At 49.7% G+C, this 20,223-nt stretch overlaps 1 protein-coding gene across 2 annotated transcripts in view; it reads right to left on the bottom strand.

The window, feature by feature from the left end:
* Positions 1–15,779, bottom strand: part of Qsm (Zona pelucida superfamily protein qsm) — a 240,933-nt gene extending 225,154 nt beyond the window's left edge. Inside the window, exon 1 of one of the 2 annotated variants that reach the window (XM_077707885.1) lies at positions 15,433–15,779. In XM_077707885.1, coding sequence (XP_077564011.1) covers positions 15,433–15,529 — 97 coding nt within the window. In that variant the 5' untranslated portion in view covers positions 15,530–15,779. The remainder of the gene's footprint in view (positions 1–15,432) is intronic. The other variant, XM_077707886.1, reaches the window with a different exon arrangement.
* Between the last annotated feature and the right edge of the window lie 4,444 nt (positions 15,780–20,223).

Below are 20,223 nucleotides of genomic sequence, written 5' to 3'. Positions count from 1 at the left end.
TACCCCAGATGTTGTTACTGATCTTCCGGATGACCTAACTAAGCTAACTGAGTGGTGCGAGAGATGGCAAATGCAAGTAAATACCGAAAAAACAAAACACATGACATTTTCTGTGCTTTCTAGAACCCCTATGAACTCTTCTGTAGTAAACGGCACTGTTATTGAAAACGTAACTAAACTTAAATATTTGGGCATCTTCTTAACGTCTCATCTGTCATGGCGAGCTCATATAGAATCAGTTACCAATAACGCTTTGAAAAAATTAGGTTTTCTTAAACGAAGCTTATTTTTAGCCAATGCGGATACTAGACTTCATGCGTACACTACTCTGATCAGGTCATCTCTAGAATACGCACCGATCATCTGGAATCCTCATCAAGACAATTTGACTAACCTACTCGAGGCAGTCCAGAACAAGGCTGCAAGGTTTATTTTGCGTTCTTACTCTCGAGACCAACGTGTATCGGCCCTTAAAAATTCTCTAGGTCTTCTAAACCTTAACGTGCGTCCTAAATTATCTAGTCTTGTTTATTTCCACTCACTGTATTACAACGGCTCGCTATTTTCTACAAAACATATTTTTCCAGCGCATCACATCTCGCTACGTGTTGATCATGCGCACAAGGCGTCACCAGTTTTTGCCCGGGCGGAAAAATTCAAATCATCTCCCCTCCTCCTATCAATAAATGACTGGAACCATCTACCCGCCAGTATAGCATCCCTAGCGGATGCTTCTTTATTTGAGGCCGGGTTACTCGGTCACCTTCAAGCGGAATTCCCGCTTGAAGGTGACCGAGTAACCCGGCCTCAAATAAAGAAGCATCCGCTAGGGATGCTATACTGGCGGGTAGATGCTGTTTAATTCTTCCTGTAGCGCTTCTTTTTCCTTAATAAATTTGGTCACACCGTTTATACGGTTCCATTTTTTTTTCGCCGCCTGTGTATCTTTATCTTGCGATGTTTTTTTGTGTTCACACTTGTATCAATTGTTTATCTTTACTTTTTTTTTTCATTCTGTGTTGTAGAAAATCCCCCCCTATGTAATGCCCTGACGGGCCCTTAGGGTACTGAAATAAATAAATAAATAAATAAATAAAGATCGGACTAACCCTCAGAGACAGGAAACGAGCTCCCTGGATCAACGAACAAGCTACTGTAGAAGAAGCTAGAGTAGAAGACATGAGTCAAAGTAAAAAAAAACGGACTCAGGATGGCCACGTGGTTAGACGAACTGACAATTGCTCGACTACCAACCAGGGTGGCAGAGTGGACACCCTGACGGGTCTAGAAAACGAGGAAGGCGAATTGCGCGTTGAAGGAAGCAAATAAGGTATTTCGGAGGCAAAGAATGGACTCGATCGATGGGAGAGGTCGACGGGAGAGGCCTTTGTCCTGCGGTCGGTTAATGGAGGATACCTCAGTAACCTGAGCGTTGCTGATGACGTTGCCTTACTAGGTAACTCGGGGGGCGAATCGCCAAGCATGCTTACCGCTCTGGAGAAATCGAGTAGAACCGTGAGCCTCAAACTTAATGTGTAGAAAACTAAAGTAATGATCAATAACCTCGGGACAGCACAGCGGTTTGAGATAGGTGGCGAGGCGGTGGAAGTGGTAAGCGAATATATATCTACTTAGGCCAAGTTGTGACCCCCGATCCCAACCATGAGGCAGAGATAATTTCAAGGATAAGAATGTGGAGGAGTGCATTCGGCGGGCATTCTCAGATAATGAATGGCGGCCTACCATTGTCCCTGAAGAAGAAAGTGTATAACAGCTGCATCTTACCTGTAGTCACGTATGAGGCAGAAACTTGAAGGCTCACTAAGAGGGTTCAACTTAAGTTGAGGGCAACTCAACGCGCAATGGAACGGAAGATGATAGGTGCAACATTAAGGGACAAGAACAGAGTGGAGTGGGTCAGAGAACAAACGCGTGTTAAGGACATATTAGTAGAAATTAAGGAGAAGAAATGGACGTGGGCTGGGTATGTAATGCGAAGGCGATAGCCGTTGTTCATTAAGGGTAACAGAGTGGATCCCTAGAGAAGGCAAACGTGGCAGGGGGCGGTAGAAAGTTAGATGGGCAGATGAGATCAAGAAGATTGCGGGGATAAATTAGTCGCAGTTAGCACAGGACCGGGGTAATTGGAGATTAATGGGAGAAGCCTTTGTCGTGCAGTGGCCGTAGGTAGGCTGGGGATGATGATGATGATGATGATGACGTAAAAGTTCAGGAAGAGTTAGAGGATGCACGTCAAGGCCACGTTCAATAAAATGGTTTTGACGTTTAGGGACCGTGTGTGACAACATTTATTAGCATAGTTGGTTCTGGAAAAGCGAACTCTCAATTTTCGAACATGTCGAGTGTTCTACAGGAAAAATGCCTGTATGTACGAGATTTCGGCGCACGTTAAAGATACCCAGTTGGCCAAAATTAATCCCGAGACCTTCACTACGGGGCACCTTATTGCCTGTGTTGCATCGGCGCGTTATACCCGAAAATCAATCAATCAATCAATCAATCAATCAATCAATCAATCAATCAATCAATCAATCAATCAATCAATCAATCAATCAATCAATCAATCAATCAATCGAGTGTTGTACACGGGTACATTGAAAATAATTTTGAAAAACTAGGAAAATACCTGCCGTAACGCTTTGCGTGACCTCTTAAAGCCGTGCTTAGGGGATAATAATATAAATAAATTGTCTATACTGATCAGGATGAAGTTTTAAGAAGAGGACTTTCTGAAGTGCCGAAAGGGGCGTTTCAAATTATGCGAACTGTTTTACTTTGAAGACGCGTGAGTTTAGTAATGTTTGACTGGGTTCGACCGCTAGTTGCTGTACATACACGCCAGTGGTAATTTGGTACGGTAGGCTACCGCATTTACAAGCTCCGCAGCCTGGCGCCGCGCTCGTACCGCAAAGCGAAACATTTCCACGAAACTGAAAGTGAAGCAAGGCCTGCCTGTGCTGCTGTGAATGGCGGGCACAAAAAGAAATCGCCGCGGTGCTCCGCGGTGACCTAATGCTCGGTTTGTTTGCCGCGGTGCCCGCACGCCCCAGCAGGGATAATTGGGCCGCATTAGTGTTCCCCGCGAAGAGCCGAGGCGCGTCATGTGAACAGAAGGGGTGCCACATCGGCGCACAGCGTGAAACGTTGCTCCGAGCACCGACATAATCTGATTGGCAACAAAACGGCGCCGCGCGAAACCTACTCTCGTTCAGGAGCCGGTGTGACCTAATTAGCGCGCGGGCGCCGCTGCCAGTCGGCATAGCTCGGAACAGCCCCTCGGGCCTCCGCGTAGGCGACAGTGAAAAAGCTCCCGGGGCAGCAACTGCAAGGTCTCCGTCAAAATCCCCTCGGCGGCGCACGCCGGCCAACGCGCGCGAAGTTCCCAACACACTCTCCTCTCTGTGGGAGGGGCGGCTTTGGCGACCCCAAAGCGCAGCACCGCACACAGCCCCAGGCGACAAAGCGCGACAGCTTCGCGGGACGCTCCCGACCGCTTCTTAGCCCCAGCTTGGAACGAAAGGCATCGCTCAACAAGGCGCTAGCGTGTGGAGACCAGGGTTATTACGGCGGCCTAGCTCGATCCTGGAGATTCGGCCGCAAGGCTAGCTCCGCTGAACGCCACCACGAATCGAAAACTTGGCGTAGCGGCAGCGAACAGCAAGGAACACAGGACACAGAAATCGCCTACTCCGACGTTTATTGCACTGCAATAAGCAACGTTACTAGAAGTTTATTCTAGTAACGCTGGCAATAAGGGGACGTCAGGCACGTCTCTCTACACTACCACCTTGGCCAGACCGGGAGAAACAGGCGCGAGGGCGGACAAAGGAAGGCCAAAAAGGAGCAAATCGTACCTACGGCCCCTCCCGATGATGGCTCGTATCCAAAGAGGCTCTCCCTTTGTCGTCGCTCTCCCAGGACCAGGCCGCCCAGAACTTACCTGTCACTTGAGGGGTTCGGCAGCGCGCCCCCGCCGTCATCCTCCCGCAGCGGGGAAAATGCGCGGGCCACGGGGAGAGAGGGAGCTCCCCCTCTCGCCTCCGCGGCGAGCCGAGAGAGATAGTGAAGATGGCGGACCTCCGAAATTCCCACAATGCGTTATCATGACGAAGACAGACACACAAAAAAAAAATGAAACGACGATCGATAGAGCAAAATATGCAGTAAATGTAGATACAGCAGTGAATCAGGTAAAAACCAAATATACAGTTCATTGTTATTAAAGCCTCTACGAGGACGGCAAACCACTTCGAATAAAACGAACTTCCCATCAAACGAAACGCCCAGAAGCATCACCTTTGTTAGGCATGACCACACGACAGACATGAAACAATTGTTAGGCATGACCACACGACAGACATGAAACAATGCGAAAGCTGACGGAAGTGCAGAGCAGTGGTTCGCCATAATCGGTGGTGGCGTCGTTATCCGCTCACTGCTACCACCCATCACGCTTTTCCCCGCCCTTTCTCACTCCCCTTTTGATGAATATGCAATTCAAATTTCCCGCCTTCGTAGTGCTCGCGCGCCCCCTGCCTGAAACTGCGCCAGCGGGAGTTCTGTTCTCTTTGTGCTTGCTTTAATTTCGTGCGCTGGGGCGGTTTAGCGTCATTTCGAACGCGCCATTTTTTTTTTCCGGAGCGGCTGGAGCCTTTCTGTGGCATTTCGAACGCGCCATTTATTTTTTCTGGGGCGGCCGCTTTTTTCGACGTAATATCGCAAAAACCTACCCAACGAGCGTTCCTAACTAAATGAACGCGGGGGCATCCGGTTATGTGCACAGATTTTTCCTGCAATGTACCTGCAGTTTTCTTTGCACTAAACAAAGGATAGATGTATGAGAAGCGCCAGCGGTTCAGGAGGTTTGAACGGTTATGACTAAACCACGTGGTTTTCGAAGCTTCAGCGTCTCTCCCTGACGTCGGTACAGAAGGCTCTACTTGGGTCCGTTATCTCACTGCGGCGCCTGATTCCGGCCATCGCTTGACGTAGACCGTTAGCGAGCTACGGCGACCAGGCGAGCCCACAAAGTGCTCTGCACCTAAAATTCCCGTGAATGCAACCAGCAATAAGGGCTTGGCCGAATCGACCGCAAAATTAAGGGGGAATAATAGGCGCCCGAGTCATTCTTCTTCGAGACGTGATAAATTTTGCGTGCTAAAAAGCGTCGAGTATAGAGGGCTTGCGAGAGATGGAATTTAAAAGCCACTTCCGTGGCGCAATCTCCTACTATACATGGCCTCCGCTCTCGACTTCATTCGGAACCTCCACGCTTGCCGCCATGCGCCGCGTATACGATACATGCCACGGGATTAACGATCGTTGAAGCTCAGCGCTACAATCGAAGCTTGGGGTGTTGCAACAGACAACACAGAAATCGCCCCTGATGAGAGCCTGCACTGATGCTTCGTGCCGTGTCACTAACTCTGGCACTGCGCTCGACATCACGGTGCGGTACTTACGCCCTTTTTTGCGCTTGAAAATTCCCAATTTCATCAAGAAATTACGGTCACCTCGAGCCCTTTGGTTAGAAAATAATTAGTTCAGCCTATACAACGGGCTTTTTAACAGCGTTTGATGACGCAATTTCGCATTCTTACGAGCTTTGGGAAAGAGCTCTGATCAGCTCTGAACTCAATGATGAGCGCCTGGTGGCGTCGAGGGCCGCTGAGGCTGGGAGAGCTCAAGAGATACTGGACTGAGGACTCCTCCTCCCCACTGCTTCTCGTAATAAACATGTTTACCCTCTCTCTCCTTTCCACTGGACTGCCTAAAAAATTGACAGGGCCAGAGCACAAGTTCTAATCAACCGAAAATTGCAATTGAGCAGTTTCCCATTATCGAAGGTCTTTAGTACTCGATAGCGACGCAGACTTCAGTAGCAGGGCTGGAAGTAGCAAGCACGCGAATTCACGTGAGCTCGGAAGAGATGAAACCAATAGCGCGAAAAGCAGACGCTGAACAACACCGAATTTGTATAGAGAAATCATCATCATCATCATCATCATCACCACCACGATCATCATCATCATCATCAGCAGCAGCAGCAGCAGCCTGTCTACGCCCACGGCAGGGCAAAGGCCGCTCCTATTAATCTCCAATTGTAGAAGGGCGGCGAGTTTGCTAGTTGGTGTACTTGCATCTTCGCGAACAGCGCTAACTAACAGGGTCCTGCAGGAAAAAGAATTCGTTTATTTGGAGCGGTCGTTGCGATAAGGTGTTCCAGTGTTAAGAAGGGTGCGTTGTCAACAGTGGAGTGTTTTGGTCGTGTTAGTATGTCATTGGCTGGTGTGGGCACGTGGCGTGGGGGAGGAGGATTCTGGGTATGTATAAGTAGTTACGACGTGTTTTCAATTAAATCGAGTTGAAAGCCAGTGCTTCTCCTGTTCACTTCTTTCTTATTTGTGTCCCTGTTAGTTCGCGCTGTTCCCCAAGATGTAATCTCCAATTACCCCGGTCCCGTGCTAACTGCCACCAATTTATACCCGCAAACTTCTTGATCTCATCTGCACATGTACCTTTCTGCCGCCCCCTGCCACGCTTGCCTTCTCTAGGGATCCACTCTGTTACTCTCAATGACCAGCGGTTATCTTGCCTTGCCATGCCCAAGTCCATTTCTTCTTCTAAATTTCTACTAATATGTCCTTGACACGTGTTTGTTCCCTGACCCATTTCGCTCTCTTCTTGTCCCTGAATGTTACACCTGTGATCTTACGTTCCATTGCTCGCTCAGACATCCTCAAATTAAGTTGAACCCTTTTAGTGAGCACTTTTAGACAGAAATACCCTTACATAAATTTCACATTCATAGCGTTCGTACGTGAGATGTACTCACTCAAACTCAGACTCAACTGGCTCCTCTCTATTCAAAGTCACTCGTAATCACTCGTCACGTACTCACTTTTAATTGTGCTCACTCGTACTCGTACTCAAACTGTACAGTTCACGAAGGGAGCCACGCGACTGGAGAGAGCGGGCAGGAAGAGATGCCCCGGGCGGAAGAAGCGAAGAGGATCGAGGTCAGTCGCGCCGGGCTCCCCCTCCCTCACCATGGCGGCCAAAGTCGCGTGAAAGGGCCGCACACGCGGGCCTCAATCAATCACGCCGCCAACGACGGCGGCGCTTTGGGCGGCCCGGAGGCGCGGACAAGCCGCGCCACGGGGCTCTGCTGGGTAACGGGGACGCGTGCGCACTGGGCCGTTCGGCGGCGGATGAATGCTGTTCACCGAGCCGGCCGGAGGACCCCGCGCGTCCTCCCTGACCCATTGACTGACTGACTGAGTGACTGACCCATTGCTGCCGCAACAGCGTATGCACACGAAGCCCCTGAAAACGACGCAATGCCTCCTAGAGGGCAAGAAAAGTCTGCCTCGACTGCTTGGCGCTAGAAAAGTGCCTTCGAAATTAGCCACTGCATATTGGCTTCACGAAAATCCATCCACGAACATTTTGTGCTAAATTACGGGTATGGCTTTTGGCACTATGAACCCGAAAACTCCAGGCGGTTAACCAGTAGTAGAAGTACAAACACTGCCGAAGAGCTTTGACTCCGATGAAACGAGTGATAAATATTTAATGGGTGGTAAACCAGCAAGACACGACCAGCACCTTGAATACGGCAGAGCGACAACTGGAATGTGGAAAGGAAGACAATAATCCTAAAGCAAAGATTAAAGAAAAGAAAAGAAGAAAAGAAAATAAATCGGTTCTACTTAACCATCACACCAAAGCACCACTGCCTCCGCAACTGGTGCCGGCGCCGACCTTGTGTCACGTAACTAAAATATTTAAAGCCAGTCCCAATCTTTTATTCCTTTAAAATTCCGTGTTCCCCATAAAAACAACAACAAAAGGGTTGGGAACAAAACCCGCTTTAACCATGCTATGGCAGGTTCACCGCCAGTAAGAGATGAATGAAGATGGGCGGAATCTTAGAGCCTAAGGTAGAATTTTATGGCCAGTTCCACGCCAAGTCTGCTGGAACAGCGCATCAGACTTAAGCACGCTGGCGGCCACCTCCCGGGGAGGCGGGGTTCACGCACAACGCCACTCACCGCCGTATGCACTCGAAGCTCACCCACCGAGGTCTGGTAGTTTATCGGTGCATATCGGTATATCGAGGTCCGGTAGTTTATCGGTAAGCTGGTTGTGCGCCTGGTTATCGGTAAGCTGGTTGTGCGCCGCGTTCCCAGGCGCAAGAGCGGAGTTCGCGCCCTGGACGGCCGCCGCATCGTGTTGGGAGCATTTGTGGGACCACGGTGAGGGTGGGGGCCTACAGTCGAAGGAGTACGGTTCCTGTACGGGAAACTTTCGTTTTACTACGGCAGAGGTATACAGCGACTTCGGCACGCCGGCGGCCCCTTCCCGCAGAGGCTGGGGTCACTCACAACGCCATTCGCGCGGTATATATGTACTCGAAGTTCACCCACGGAGGACCTGTACTTTATCGGTGCATATATAGGTGGGTGGACCTGCGCCGCGTGCCGAGATCGCTCACGGACGACCGTCTAGGCGGTGGTGCCATCTGTCGGCCCAGCGGGGTACTTTCGCCTGGCATTACGAGCATCCGCTGCGCCTGGCGTTACGGGCATTAACGTCGCCTGGCATAACTGACATCTTCTCCGGACGTTTCGAGCCCCTAAACAGCTCCGCTGTTAAAAGGGAGCAATTATATAACGCCAGGCTATCAAAAACCAAAGAAGGCCTATACTAAGACCAGGAACTAAATAAAATGTCTCCTAATAAGAAATAAAACCGGGCGCATGGCTTGTAATCAGCCACTTTATTGATTACTTTTCAAACGTTTTGCAGCCGTGTGATCGCTGGAGGATCTTGTTGTAAACTGTATTTGAACGTCCCGCGGAACAGTCACCTGATTCTAATGAGCCCCTAAACGAAGAGAACGATGAAGGAGAGACGTACCTGCTACACACAGCGTGTTCTGTGCTTTTGCTGTGTCAATCTGAAAGAACAAAAAGCTTGTGTCCATGGACGCCTGGTTTTGCGTCTCCTTTATCAAGCGCCACTGTAGAAGGCGAGGCGCAGTTTCCTCGCATAGGAAACCGTGCCTGGGCGCTCAGAGCACTCGACTAACGTCTTTCAACCATGAGATACCAGAAAGTGCTAGCGACAACTGCGGGGCGTACATGAGAGAAGGGATGAATGCTTGATGAGATATGACGCGGTCCACTCAAAACTGCCAGAAAGGAGAGTTGGGTATTGTGCCACCATTCTGATCCTTAGAAAATTTCTCAAACACGAAGGGGAGCACTGCCTTAAGGTTCAAACTGAGAAGCTAAGAACAAGTAGGTTTCCTAACGTTTTATCCGCATACATGCCCGGGAAACAATACTATCCCAGTTGTCTACAGAAGAATACCACTATGCGAGTATTGGCGCCCTGGGCCCGCACCCGCAACGTCCCCTTCCACTAAGCGTCCCACGGTCTGACGCAACTCTTGTTTGCCGTCTCTGGCTGGGGGTGCAATTCACAAATGCTTACTCATACTTGATAGGAATGGCAGCAAGTTGGGAGTGTGAAACGGGCGGCACGCAAGAGCCCCGTATTGTGCAAGTGTCCACCTTAGCCGCCTCAAAGAAAGAAGCAATCGTCAGCCCGTAGCAACCTGGACATTTGGAGGCAATTTTCGGAGAAAAATTTCCGTCACTGGCCTTCTCTGTCATCAGCTCGGAAGGTGACTGAGAAACTCCTACGCTTCACGCGAACAATGAACTTAAACATCAGGTTATAGACTAAAAGACTCCGGTGACAATCACTGAACTTGAACGTTTAGCCTTCAGCGCTAGCATACCTGTCTACTCCAACTTTTCTCGATTTTCTGCTTTCTGTTTTTTGCCCTATTTTTCTTTCCCACGTGAATGATACCAAGCTGGGCTCTAGCCAGGTTATCTTTCCTACCTTGGGTAGGAAAGATAACCTGAACAGCTGAACAGCTGAACAGCTGAATGAATGAATGAACAGCTGAAAGCGTTTTCCACACCCTTTCAACACCCTAAGAAAAACCAAGGGTGTTGAAGTTGATCAATACCATTTTTTCCAAGGATGTTGTTTTATACAACCTCCTTGATTTTTTCACACAAAAAGGGTGCAGAGCTAGGAAAATGGTGTTGAGATTCAAGAAAAAGGGTGTAACGGCCTCCCAACGCCCTTTTTTACTTATGCTACACCCTTTCTGGCTAAAAGGGTGTAAAAAATTTAGTGTGGCACACTATGCCATGGCTGAGCTACGAGGTGAGAATGACATTACAGGAAGCGGACCGTTTTCCGGGTATACTGATTACCCGGGAAACGGAGTAAGAATTGAGCACCAGAACTTTGAGCAAAACGCCCATTTTCTTCCTCGAGCCCCTATTAAGCCTATTCAACATATAAGCACGAACAATGGAAATACGAACACTTAAACAATAATTTATTGTGCATATGTACATGCACCTATTTTGACCTTGGTGACTATATCGGCATTTGGGCGCTTAAAAATGCCTTTCTTGCTTCTCTACTGCATTTTTTTTCTTCAAATTTTCACACCCAGATTTCGCCATCAGAGTTCGCTCTTCGCAAGCTATACTCGTGACCATCGTGTACGAGGAAACGCTAGAAATAAAGCTAGAACTCGGCGAATCCATCATATGTGTGGATTTCATTGGACACAGCAGATGTGACGGGCTATTCTGAATACATGATGATTTTGTAGTTGGAAAGATGGAAACAGAAGAAAAAAACAAAATCTTTCTTGAGTTTCTCGAAAAAACTGGAAAAAACAAGCCTTGACACACCCGGCTACTTTGGAAATCGAGCCTGAAGGTACTGCAGCCCTGCGGAGCTCACGGCCCCCGAGTTCTGCTGCTGTGCACAGATGCGGCAGTTTACACGCACAAGGCTGCTGTATATATCATAGCGACTTCTGAGCCTTTCATTGCTCGGTATTTTTCGTGTCACCCGTTAGTGGCCAGAGGGTGGCAGCGAGAAGACACCCTGAGAGCAAAAAAAAGTTACTCAAGTTCTTCTAGTGGATCTTTAGAAATGCATTATTATCGCATTCCTTAAACCACTTTTTTTCTACAACCTGTTTTTTCCTAAGTGAATTTTTTTTCTTATAACTTTTTAATAGCGTAGTCAACAAGCGCATCTACTACTTTAATTTGGGGCAAATAAAGTACCCCAGCCCAACAATACCGCTATACTCACTCGAAAGGGCGTGGAAACGTGTTCAAAAGTGGTTTCGCTCATTCTCGTCTTCTCGTCTGGCCATTGTTTGCGCACTTTAGTGAAGTCGCTATTGGCCGGCTTGATTTCAGTTTCAGCAATGAACGCATTCGGTATTCATACATTCACAGCCACGTTAAGGAAAATCCCTACAAAAGTAATGTGGGAATCGGAAATCACATCAGCTGCGACGAGAAAATCACACAGTGCCGTTCTATGCAGGCGATTGGTATACGTGAATTTGGCAATGCTTTTAGGCATGACAGAAAGAGTGAAAGCGTTAAGCGAGAGTGTTTCCAGGTCCCTCTAGCTAGCACTCTAATTAGAGTTGCTGTGTAAATCTTCGTGAAATTGTCTGAAGTTTTTTGCCGCCCTTAGTCGTAATGTTTGATTTGATTTGAATTGGAATTACTTTGACGCCGTATGAGAAGCTCGAAGAGCATATTTTGTTTGAGCGCCTAACTTACATAATTTATGGTTCATCGCTCTCACAGCCACGTCTTGAATCGGCCCTACTTTGACTCCTGCTCTCATTTCAGAATCCCAAAACTTCGCATTTGTCGCACGCCGTTTGCGAGTAGAATCCGCGTACCTTGCAAGGAACGTTGAGACACGGAGACATGCTCAAACGCACCCGCCACCTCGACCTCACTAGAGGACCGCAGGCGCGAACGCAACACCACCATAGCCAGTCGCACTGACGTGACTTGACGTCACGTTTCTCCGCACGAGCTTTTTCCTTTCATGTATTATGTCACTCTGCATCCGCGGATCGTCTACGAAAAGTTTCTCCGACATGCCCCATATATAAATTTAAAAACAACCGCAATAAAACAATCAATAAAAGCAATAAAGAAAGAGAACGAACACAATCAGCCACACATGTGCCGCTTAATGTCAAAGACGCCACCCACGTGAAGATTACGGAATGACCTAAAACACGAAAATTTCAAGGCGATCCCACGAACGGATGAACAACCAGCCGTCGATCATGGGGCAACGCCGGCCGACAAAGCGCAGCCCATGTTGCACGAAGGAACGGCAGACGCATATGCCGTTCGGGAACGAGCAGCTGGGCACCTCGCAAATCTCTCGCGACGGCGGTCAACCGCCGTGCCCAGTAATTTCCGCACCTTAGCTTTACTCGAATTAATGTTGTTATTCCCAACAGCCTCACTGGCGATTCGATTCTGTAGTTCTGGATGCCTGCCCACTGTTTTTAATCACAGTTCTTGCATCTCACTTTACCATGCATGGGAATTGATCCGGCCATTCAAGAGCTAACAAAGTTCCGTTCGCATTAGCGGCTTAAAGGAGCCGTTGCCGAATGCTCCCAGAGCCCGTTGTTACGTAACCTTTTGGGGTGCTTTAGGGGTACGGCAACAAGCACTGCGCTTGGACTGCCAGCTTTGAAGGTGAAGCAAGCGTCGCGGCCAACTTAAGCTCGCTAAGTTGGCACGTGCGTGTGTTTATTTTATTAAGTGCGAATGCACTTTATAAAAGCCACCCCAAACCATCCACCGCCGGCGGCGGCGGCGGCGGCGTCCGCAGTGCTCCTCTATATTTAAAAAAGAAACAGCATCCGGCGCCAGGTTTCGATCCGAGGACTTTGCGGCCGCAGCGCGACGCTCTACCGACCAAGCCACGGACGCGACGCTGATATCAGTGTTAGTGACGCGCCTTATATCTTTAACGCATTCAAACTACGTCGTCAGCGGCGTGCGTTGGCGACTCAGCGGCGTTATAGCGGCTTGATAACTGCGTGGTGTACACGTGATACTACAAACCCGATGGAAGAGATGGAAGAGAAGGCGGCGAGGCGGTGGGCTGCGGGGGCCGAGCGCAAGCGCCGCAAGCGGGCCGACAACCGTGCATTCGCACTTTCACATTCTCCCCCTCGGGGAAATGCGGGGGAATTTTTATTCTTAGCAGAAAGCATTCCGCAACTTCAAATTTGGGCGGCACTCTCCCTCGTAATGTTGACCTCACTTCGGAGGTCCAGGATGCGGTCGTCGCCGCCCCAGAAAACCGGTTGTTCACAGAGCTATTTCGAAGCTTAAATCCACCTTGGACAAAAAACTAACGGACTTTCTGTGCTAAAACAACTCTCAAAGTTTCTAAGAAGTAAATATTTTGTGATTCCGCAGAGAATTATATCGAGCGTTCTGTAGTAAAAGTTACAACTACGCTCCACCAACTTCAGTAAACATTGAGCGGCCCCTTTTGCAATGAAACAAAAATCTTATAAAGGACTCAATGGCGCGACAGTTGCATAGCGCGAGAATATAAACTCGGCACTTGCGAGTGGAGGGTGGGCGTCCACGTCGAAGCAGCGAAGTGGAACAAAGGGAGCGAAAGAACTCAGCCAAATGCGCAAGCAGGTATCCACCATCGCCCCCAACTCTCGCAATACGTGGCGGCAGGAACAAATAGCGGAGCAATGCGTAGTAAACAGATCGAAGCCATTCTAAAGCGCAGGGGGGAAGCAGATCGCGAGGCAACAAATCATCTCAAGCGGCGGAAACACGAAGTCGTTCGAGATCGCGGGGCGCAAGTTCTCAAGAGTTCAATTGAACCATAAGTTTCCAAAACGGGTAAGGTGTACCTTACCGTAGGTTTATATTGTTTATTGTATATTATCTTTTGTTTTATATTATTTTTATTTCTATTTTTTTCGATCATCCAAACGTTCTCTTACATTGAGTGAATGCAGTCATTTACATTCACACATACGTAGTTTCAGCTTTCCCTTTACGTGCGGTATAGGAGGGTCATTCATGAATTCAAGTCACAAGAAAAAGGTGAGCAATCGGGTTAAATTGAATACATTGTCAAGTGGGACATTTTGTATGGTGGACTCCGCATAGCGGCCGATGCTTGTAACTGCACGTTTATAAGTTGTAGTTACTCGGCCAGTACAAATCTTGTGATAAAAATACCAACACGTCCCTGGAACACAATAGCCAATTTAAATCTGGAAATAATAACTACTGTACGGGCTATAATAGCTATTGGAATCTTCCCCATTCCCGCAGAAATTGTGGGCTTCAGATGCTGTATCTTGAGCTTCACCTGTTACTAAACACGTCTGGTGAAGTCTAATTGGGACCCCTTCAAAGGATTGATAAACAACTTGAGGTACAGAACCGTTTTCGTTTTTTCACTTTCTCTACTTCTTCTTTTATTTTTTTATTTTTCGTAAATCGACGCACATAGATGTCTGATTTTTTTTTTCGCGGACTTAGTGTATAAATAAGAGGAGAAGGTGACCGTGTGTTTCTATTCATGTCAACTTCCCGTGCAAAATTGTAACTTGTATGCATGTTCTTGGCGTATACGTTGGCTGTAACAGCATTCACCTTGCATACGGGAGACTTTTCTTGTCAAGCAGGTCCACGGTTGTGCCCCCAACATCAAGAACTACGGTTGTTGTTGAAATGAAGATTTAGTTTGATTTCGATTTGACATTCACGTTCAAAGTGATCTTCCGCATCGGTGTGTCTTTCACTTCGTCCTATATTCAGGGTCTAGGAGATGTTATGTTTCGGCTTATTTTTTCGTCTCGCTGGATATTTGGGCTCCATGGAAATCTTACGTTTTAGGAGATACCTTGTCTCGTTTAATATTCAGGCTCCTTTGGATGCTGTGTCCCGGCGGATCTTCAGCCTCGTTGGGTATTCCTTAAACAGCGGGTCATGCAAACGTCATGCAACTGACATATGTACCTACATACTCCCAGGTGCTCATGATTGATGATTAGATGACCGTTGAATAAGCCAGTACTGCACCTAAAAGCTCCGTGCAGCACAGAATAGCGAGAAAGGCATCAGTCAGACAAACTTCACAAACGGGATTCGTCTTCTGGCTGCTTGCTAAGGCGGCGAAGGTGCGGGGAAGAGAAACTCCGGCACTTAGGCATAGGGAATTTGAGAAAGCGTTGACGCATTCGATTCCAGGCGGCATTTCGTGCAGACGCCTCGAACAAAAAGGCTCCCGCGTGTGACATATCGGTGGTCGTTCAAGAGCCACAGGTGGCCTCGATAAACCGGCAGGGCGCCTCGCTGCCTAATACGAGGGCGCACAGGCCCGACTGCGCTTGGAACCGTTTTGGAGCACCAGTCCCTGCAGAAGATCGGTCTCGAACAATTTCGAGCAGCGAGTAGTCAGGACGTGCGTGAAGGAGCTCACCTTCAACGCCGGAGCCTGCAGCGATGCCGAAGAGGAGGCAGGCCGCTTGGAGTGCGGAGAGCATCCGAGCGGGCAGGATACGTCGCACAGACTTCATCGTCGAACGCGCCGGAAACGACGTTATATTCCCAGTGGAGTCGGGCCGAAGTGCATGGCACACAGACAGCGAGACGATCACACGCTCAGCCCCGCTGGAAGGGGAGAAGAGCACGCGGCGGTGCGTGGAGCGACACAGAGGAGCACGGCGCCACGGCCCACCAGCTGACTGGCCGACAGGTCAACTGGCCTTAGCAGGAGCCGCTCGGATGCTCGGAGGCGGCGCGGCGGCCAAGGCTGCGAGGATGCGAGGGCGCGGCAGCAGCGACGACCGGTCGAAACTGATGGGCGCATGCGTAGGTGTTGGGCGTTTAGCGACACTCGGCGGGACGGCGCGGAAACTAGACGGCAGGCAGCGCAGCGCTTCTTTTGAAGCGAGCGCTGTCTCGCCTGCGAGCCTCGTGGGTTTCACTGGCACGGCAGTGGGACGATCCTTGTTTCCGCCGCTCTCCAGCCCGGGCACAGCCCGCCGCTCTCCAGCCCGGGCACAAAAGCAATTCTCCCGACCGTTGTCCGCGCCCACAGTAGTCCAAGTTTCGCGCTTCCGCATTCGCGGTCAGGACGAAAAGGGAGGGAGATCTTTGGTTGGTGTCTTCGTCTGTTGAAGACCAGGAAGCACTTGGAATTAGGGGAGCGCCACTTCATTGGCGACTAGGGCGCAAAGTTGGGGGAGTTGGTTACTGAGGCATTCATCGTACTAGCGAACATTAACACAGAGACAAAGGTAAAGAGGAGGCGAAACACACGCTAGAAAGGTCAAGGTCACTGGCGACCTTCGAATGACTAGCCTAATTTTCAAGCCCTCTGCCCGCACGATGGCTACTCGCGTCTTGCTGCGATGCCGTCTTCTCTCAGCCAGATCTTATTTTGTAAGAGGCTCCGGCCGGCTTGCATAATGTCGATCTCGTTGATGTAAGATGGCAAATTCTTAAAATTGAAAAACGCCTTGCATTTGCGCTTATAGCCTCAAGATAAAGTTTTGGCATAGCAAGCCCTGCCAATAGCTGGGCTGACCTCACCAGTTCCCATTACAGAGGCCTTTGTCTCTCTCTCACTCAAGATAAAGTAAGTGGATTGGTCGTCTCAAAGCCATTTTAGCAAACGTACGCTCTACGCGTGAGCGCACGCGTCCATTCATATTTGAAAAGCAGAATCGCGCGGCCCAATTTCGGCATTTGCCGATGGGCGCTTCTGTGCTTACGTTCAGCAAGCCATTCGCTGTGCAATCGGTTAAAATTTCTGTTTAAAAAAATCCCGCCATCTCAACGAAGTGAATGATGATAAGGGGGGCGAAGCTAAAATGCTTATCGGTAAAATCGTGAAACATTCGCCCACACATCATATAAAGACCCGACACGTCAAGCTTTCAACCGCTCCGTTGACAATCCCGTCGACGTCGATAATTGTGGTGATCATGTAGGGCTTGTTTGGGACGATGAGAATCTCCACGGGTAAGTTGGCGAATTCGGTGTGTGACATTTTAGCCACCTTGGCCCTCGCCTTCTGCAGAGCGTCTTGTGTCGCGTACCCCCACTACGTGTCTTCAGCTCGCAGGCGACGAACGACAACCTCTTCTTCTTCCTCTCCTCCTTGTTGGGTAGCAACGAACGCGTTGAACGTTTTGACCTCCTCGGCCAATCTTTGGTTGGCCAATCCCTAGGGGGATCCTGCCACAATCATCATCATTCCACCGTGTATGGCAGCAACGATAGACGGGACAGGGCCCAAGCAAGAATCTTGAGCTCGCCGGCGACGAACGACAACCTCTTCTTCTTCCTCTCCTCCTTATTTGGTAGCAACAAACGCGTTGAACGTTTTGACGTCCTCGGCCAATCTTTGGTTGGCCAATCCCTAGGGGGATCCTGCCACAATCATCATTAATGTGCCGTGTACGGCCGGGACAGGGCCCGAGCAAGAGGAGCTTCGTCTCTAAAATATGCTGCGCAGTCAACAAAGTGATGGGCGCAAGCGAGTGTCGGGCAATAGAAAACCGCGGCGACTGCCGTGGGAGTATTTATCTTTCGGCGAGATTGTTTCTCCAGCCGCCTAATTATAACGACAACACTGGAGATCAAGGAATTATTAATATAGGCTAGTGACATCAGGGCCACACACCCTCTCTATCAAAATAAGATGGCCCATGAGGCATTCAAAAGAAAGCAAAGGATATGCACTTTGCTTAGAACGCTAATAACACTTAGATGGGCGCCGCCGGATGGTGAAAAAAACAGTCTATATTTACTAGCGTGAAACCTGGGGAGGGGCGAAGCATGTAGCGTATAGGTGTATTCTATGCGCATTGCCGTTTTTACCCACGGTGATGTAACCTTTGAGGGGTAGAGGTAGAGCTGAGGGGTAGAGCTTTGCTGTAAGTCTCGTGACTTTGAAGCACGAGGAGTTGCAGCGTGAGGCGTTGGAAAGCGAGTGTCCCGGTGTGTTCTTTGAGTAGGCGTTAAGTTCCAGGGCGAGGCGTTGAAAAATGAGTGTCCTAGTGTTTTAGTACCGTGACTACATGATGCCACGACGACGTAAGACGACGACGACATGAGACGCCGACAGCATGTGCCCCTAAGCAGCTTCGCGCCTAAAACAAAACGGACGTACGCAAACAATGAATGGTTCGCAGCACTATACTCTCGGTGCTTGGCAATTACCAAGTCTTTATGGCTTCTTGATTCTTTCATTAACTTCAGATAATCATTTCTAACCATTTCATTGAGGGTGTGCTTGATTGCCCGAACCGAAATATTCCTAGAGCCTCCCTCGGGGGAGCTTGCTCAGCTGTGGAATTCAAGTGGCTAGTGTTGTTAGAAACATAACCTCGTATTTCTTGCATCCATGGGAGAGAGAGAGAGAAACAACTTTCGCTGAGCCCATTTCAGGTGACGCTCGCAGGCGTCAGACGGGGTGGAACCCTATTCACGAGTCCCATATGAGTCCAATAGCTCCTGGCCCCTGGACGCGAGCTCTTGCTGCGTCGACAGGTCGGGGCTGGACATCAAGATCTCCCATCGCTCGGGTAGGGGGGGAAAGGGAAGGGGGAGGGAAGGTAGGGGATTCTTGAGCTCAGTACACTACGCCAGTATGTGCGGCAGGGTGCCTTCCGTCTTTTTGCAGAACGGGCAGATGGGGTCGTGTTCTGCAGGCCCAGTTCACTTCGGCTGGCCGTGTTGCTTTTGCCTCCAGATAACCATTGCGATTAGGTTTCGGATTTTCGCTTCAATTAGTGAACCTCTTCTGCCAAACGGTGAGGAGGAGGAGGAATAAACGTGTATCTGAAGCTGTCAGCCCTGGGGAAGAGTCCTCATTCCAGGACCCCTTGAGTCCGTCCGGCTTCTTGGGCTCGCTGCACCAGCCAAAGCTGGTCGTCAGGGTCCGAGCTGGACAGTGCTCTCTCCCAGTGCTCAGGGGAGGGGAAAGGCAGGGGGGGTAGGTGGGGTTCTTATCACAGCACCACATGATATGGTAGAGGGTGCCCGCAGCCTCGCAGAAGCGGCATTGCGAGGAGTACAGGGTGGGGGCCAGAATGTGGGCTCTAGTGGGGTGGGGAAATGTGTTTGTCTGAATGCCTCGGAGGTGGCGCTCTTGTTCTTTGGTGAGGCTTTTGTGCGCAGGAGGATATAGCATTCGTTCCAGACGGTAATGCTGAGTGACTTCGTGAAACGACAAGAGAGGGGAGACCTGCCACTGCTCGCCGAACTCCTGGATTGCCCGGTGGGTCAACTCTCGGGCATGCTGATGGGCAGCTTCGTTGCCAGACACGGCGGAGTGGGCTGGAGCCCAAATAATCCGTACGGGATGTCGAGGAGGATGCTGGAGTAGAATTCTTCGGGCAGGTCGGGATATACACCCGCTGGAGAAGGTTCTACAGGCTTGTTGGCTGTCTGTGATTATTATTTCTGCCGAAGTTTGTGCAATCGCTAGGGAGAAGGCCGCTTCCTCAGCCTGCAGAGAGTGGATGGTGGGAATTGATACGCATGTAACGAGGTTTTAGGTAGTAGAAACCACAGCGGTCATAGCTCTTCGCCCGGGATATGAAGCGGCGTCTGTATAGACTGTGGCAGAGTTTCGGCCGTATCGATTAAGAATAGCTTTCGCTCTGGCTTCCCTACGAGCCTCGTGATGTGTCGGATGCATGTTGCGTGGTAGTGGGGCCACATCAATGAACTTGCGAACCTCATCGGGAAGCTGAGTCGCATCCGCCTGCGGGTGTTGCAGAGGAGAGCGCAGGTGTAGTTGAGATAGAATGGCTCTGCCGGTAGGGGTAGAGCTCAGGCGTAAGAGTTGGCTCAAATTCTGGGCTTCCAATAATTCATCTAAGGTATTGTGGACTCCCAACCGCAAAAGTTTCTGCGTTGAGGTGGTAACAGGCAGTCCTAATGCTAGTTTGTACGCCTTGCGTATCAGGGCTTCCACCTTGTCCTTTTCGGTCTTGGAGAGTATGGCGTAGGGGAGGGAGTAAGTGACCCTAGACACGACGAATGCTTGAACCAGCCGGAGTACATCCTCCTCACGCATACCCCTCGTCTTGGTACTAATCCTGCGGATCATGTGCGATACTTCCTCTGTGGTGTTCTTAAGTCTATTGAGCAGTTGGGTGTTCGAGCGATCCGCTGAGTCGTGCGACACGGTTGCCTGAGCTGCAGAAGCCGATTTGGGCAACACAACTGAAAGGATTTAGATTGGTTGAAGGCG

Source organism: Haemaphysalis longicornis, unplaced genomic scaffold, assembly GCF_048455015.1.
Source record: "Haemaphysalis longicornis isolate Haplotype H1 unplaced genomic scaffold, Haemaphysalis longicornis Haplotype H1 scaffold_4, whole genome shotgun sequence".
In the NCBI taxonomy this organism is placed as follows: Eukaryota; Metazoa; Arthropoda; class Arachnida; order Ixodida; family Ixodidae; genus Haemaphysalis; species Haemaphysalis longicornis.
This window is presented reverse-complemented; position numbering and strand designations above follow the sequence as displayed.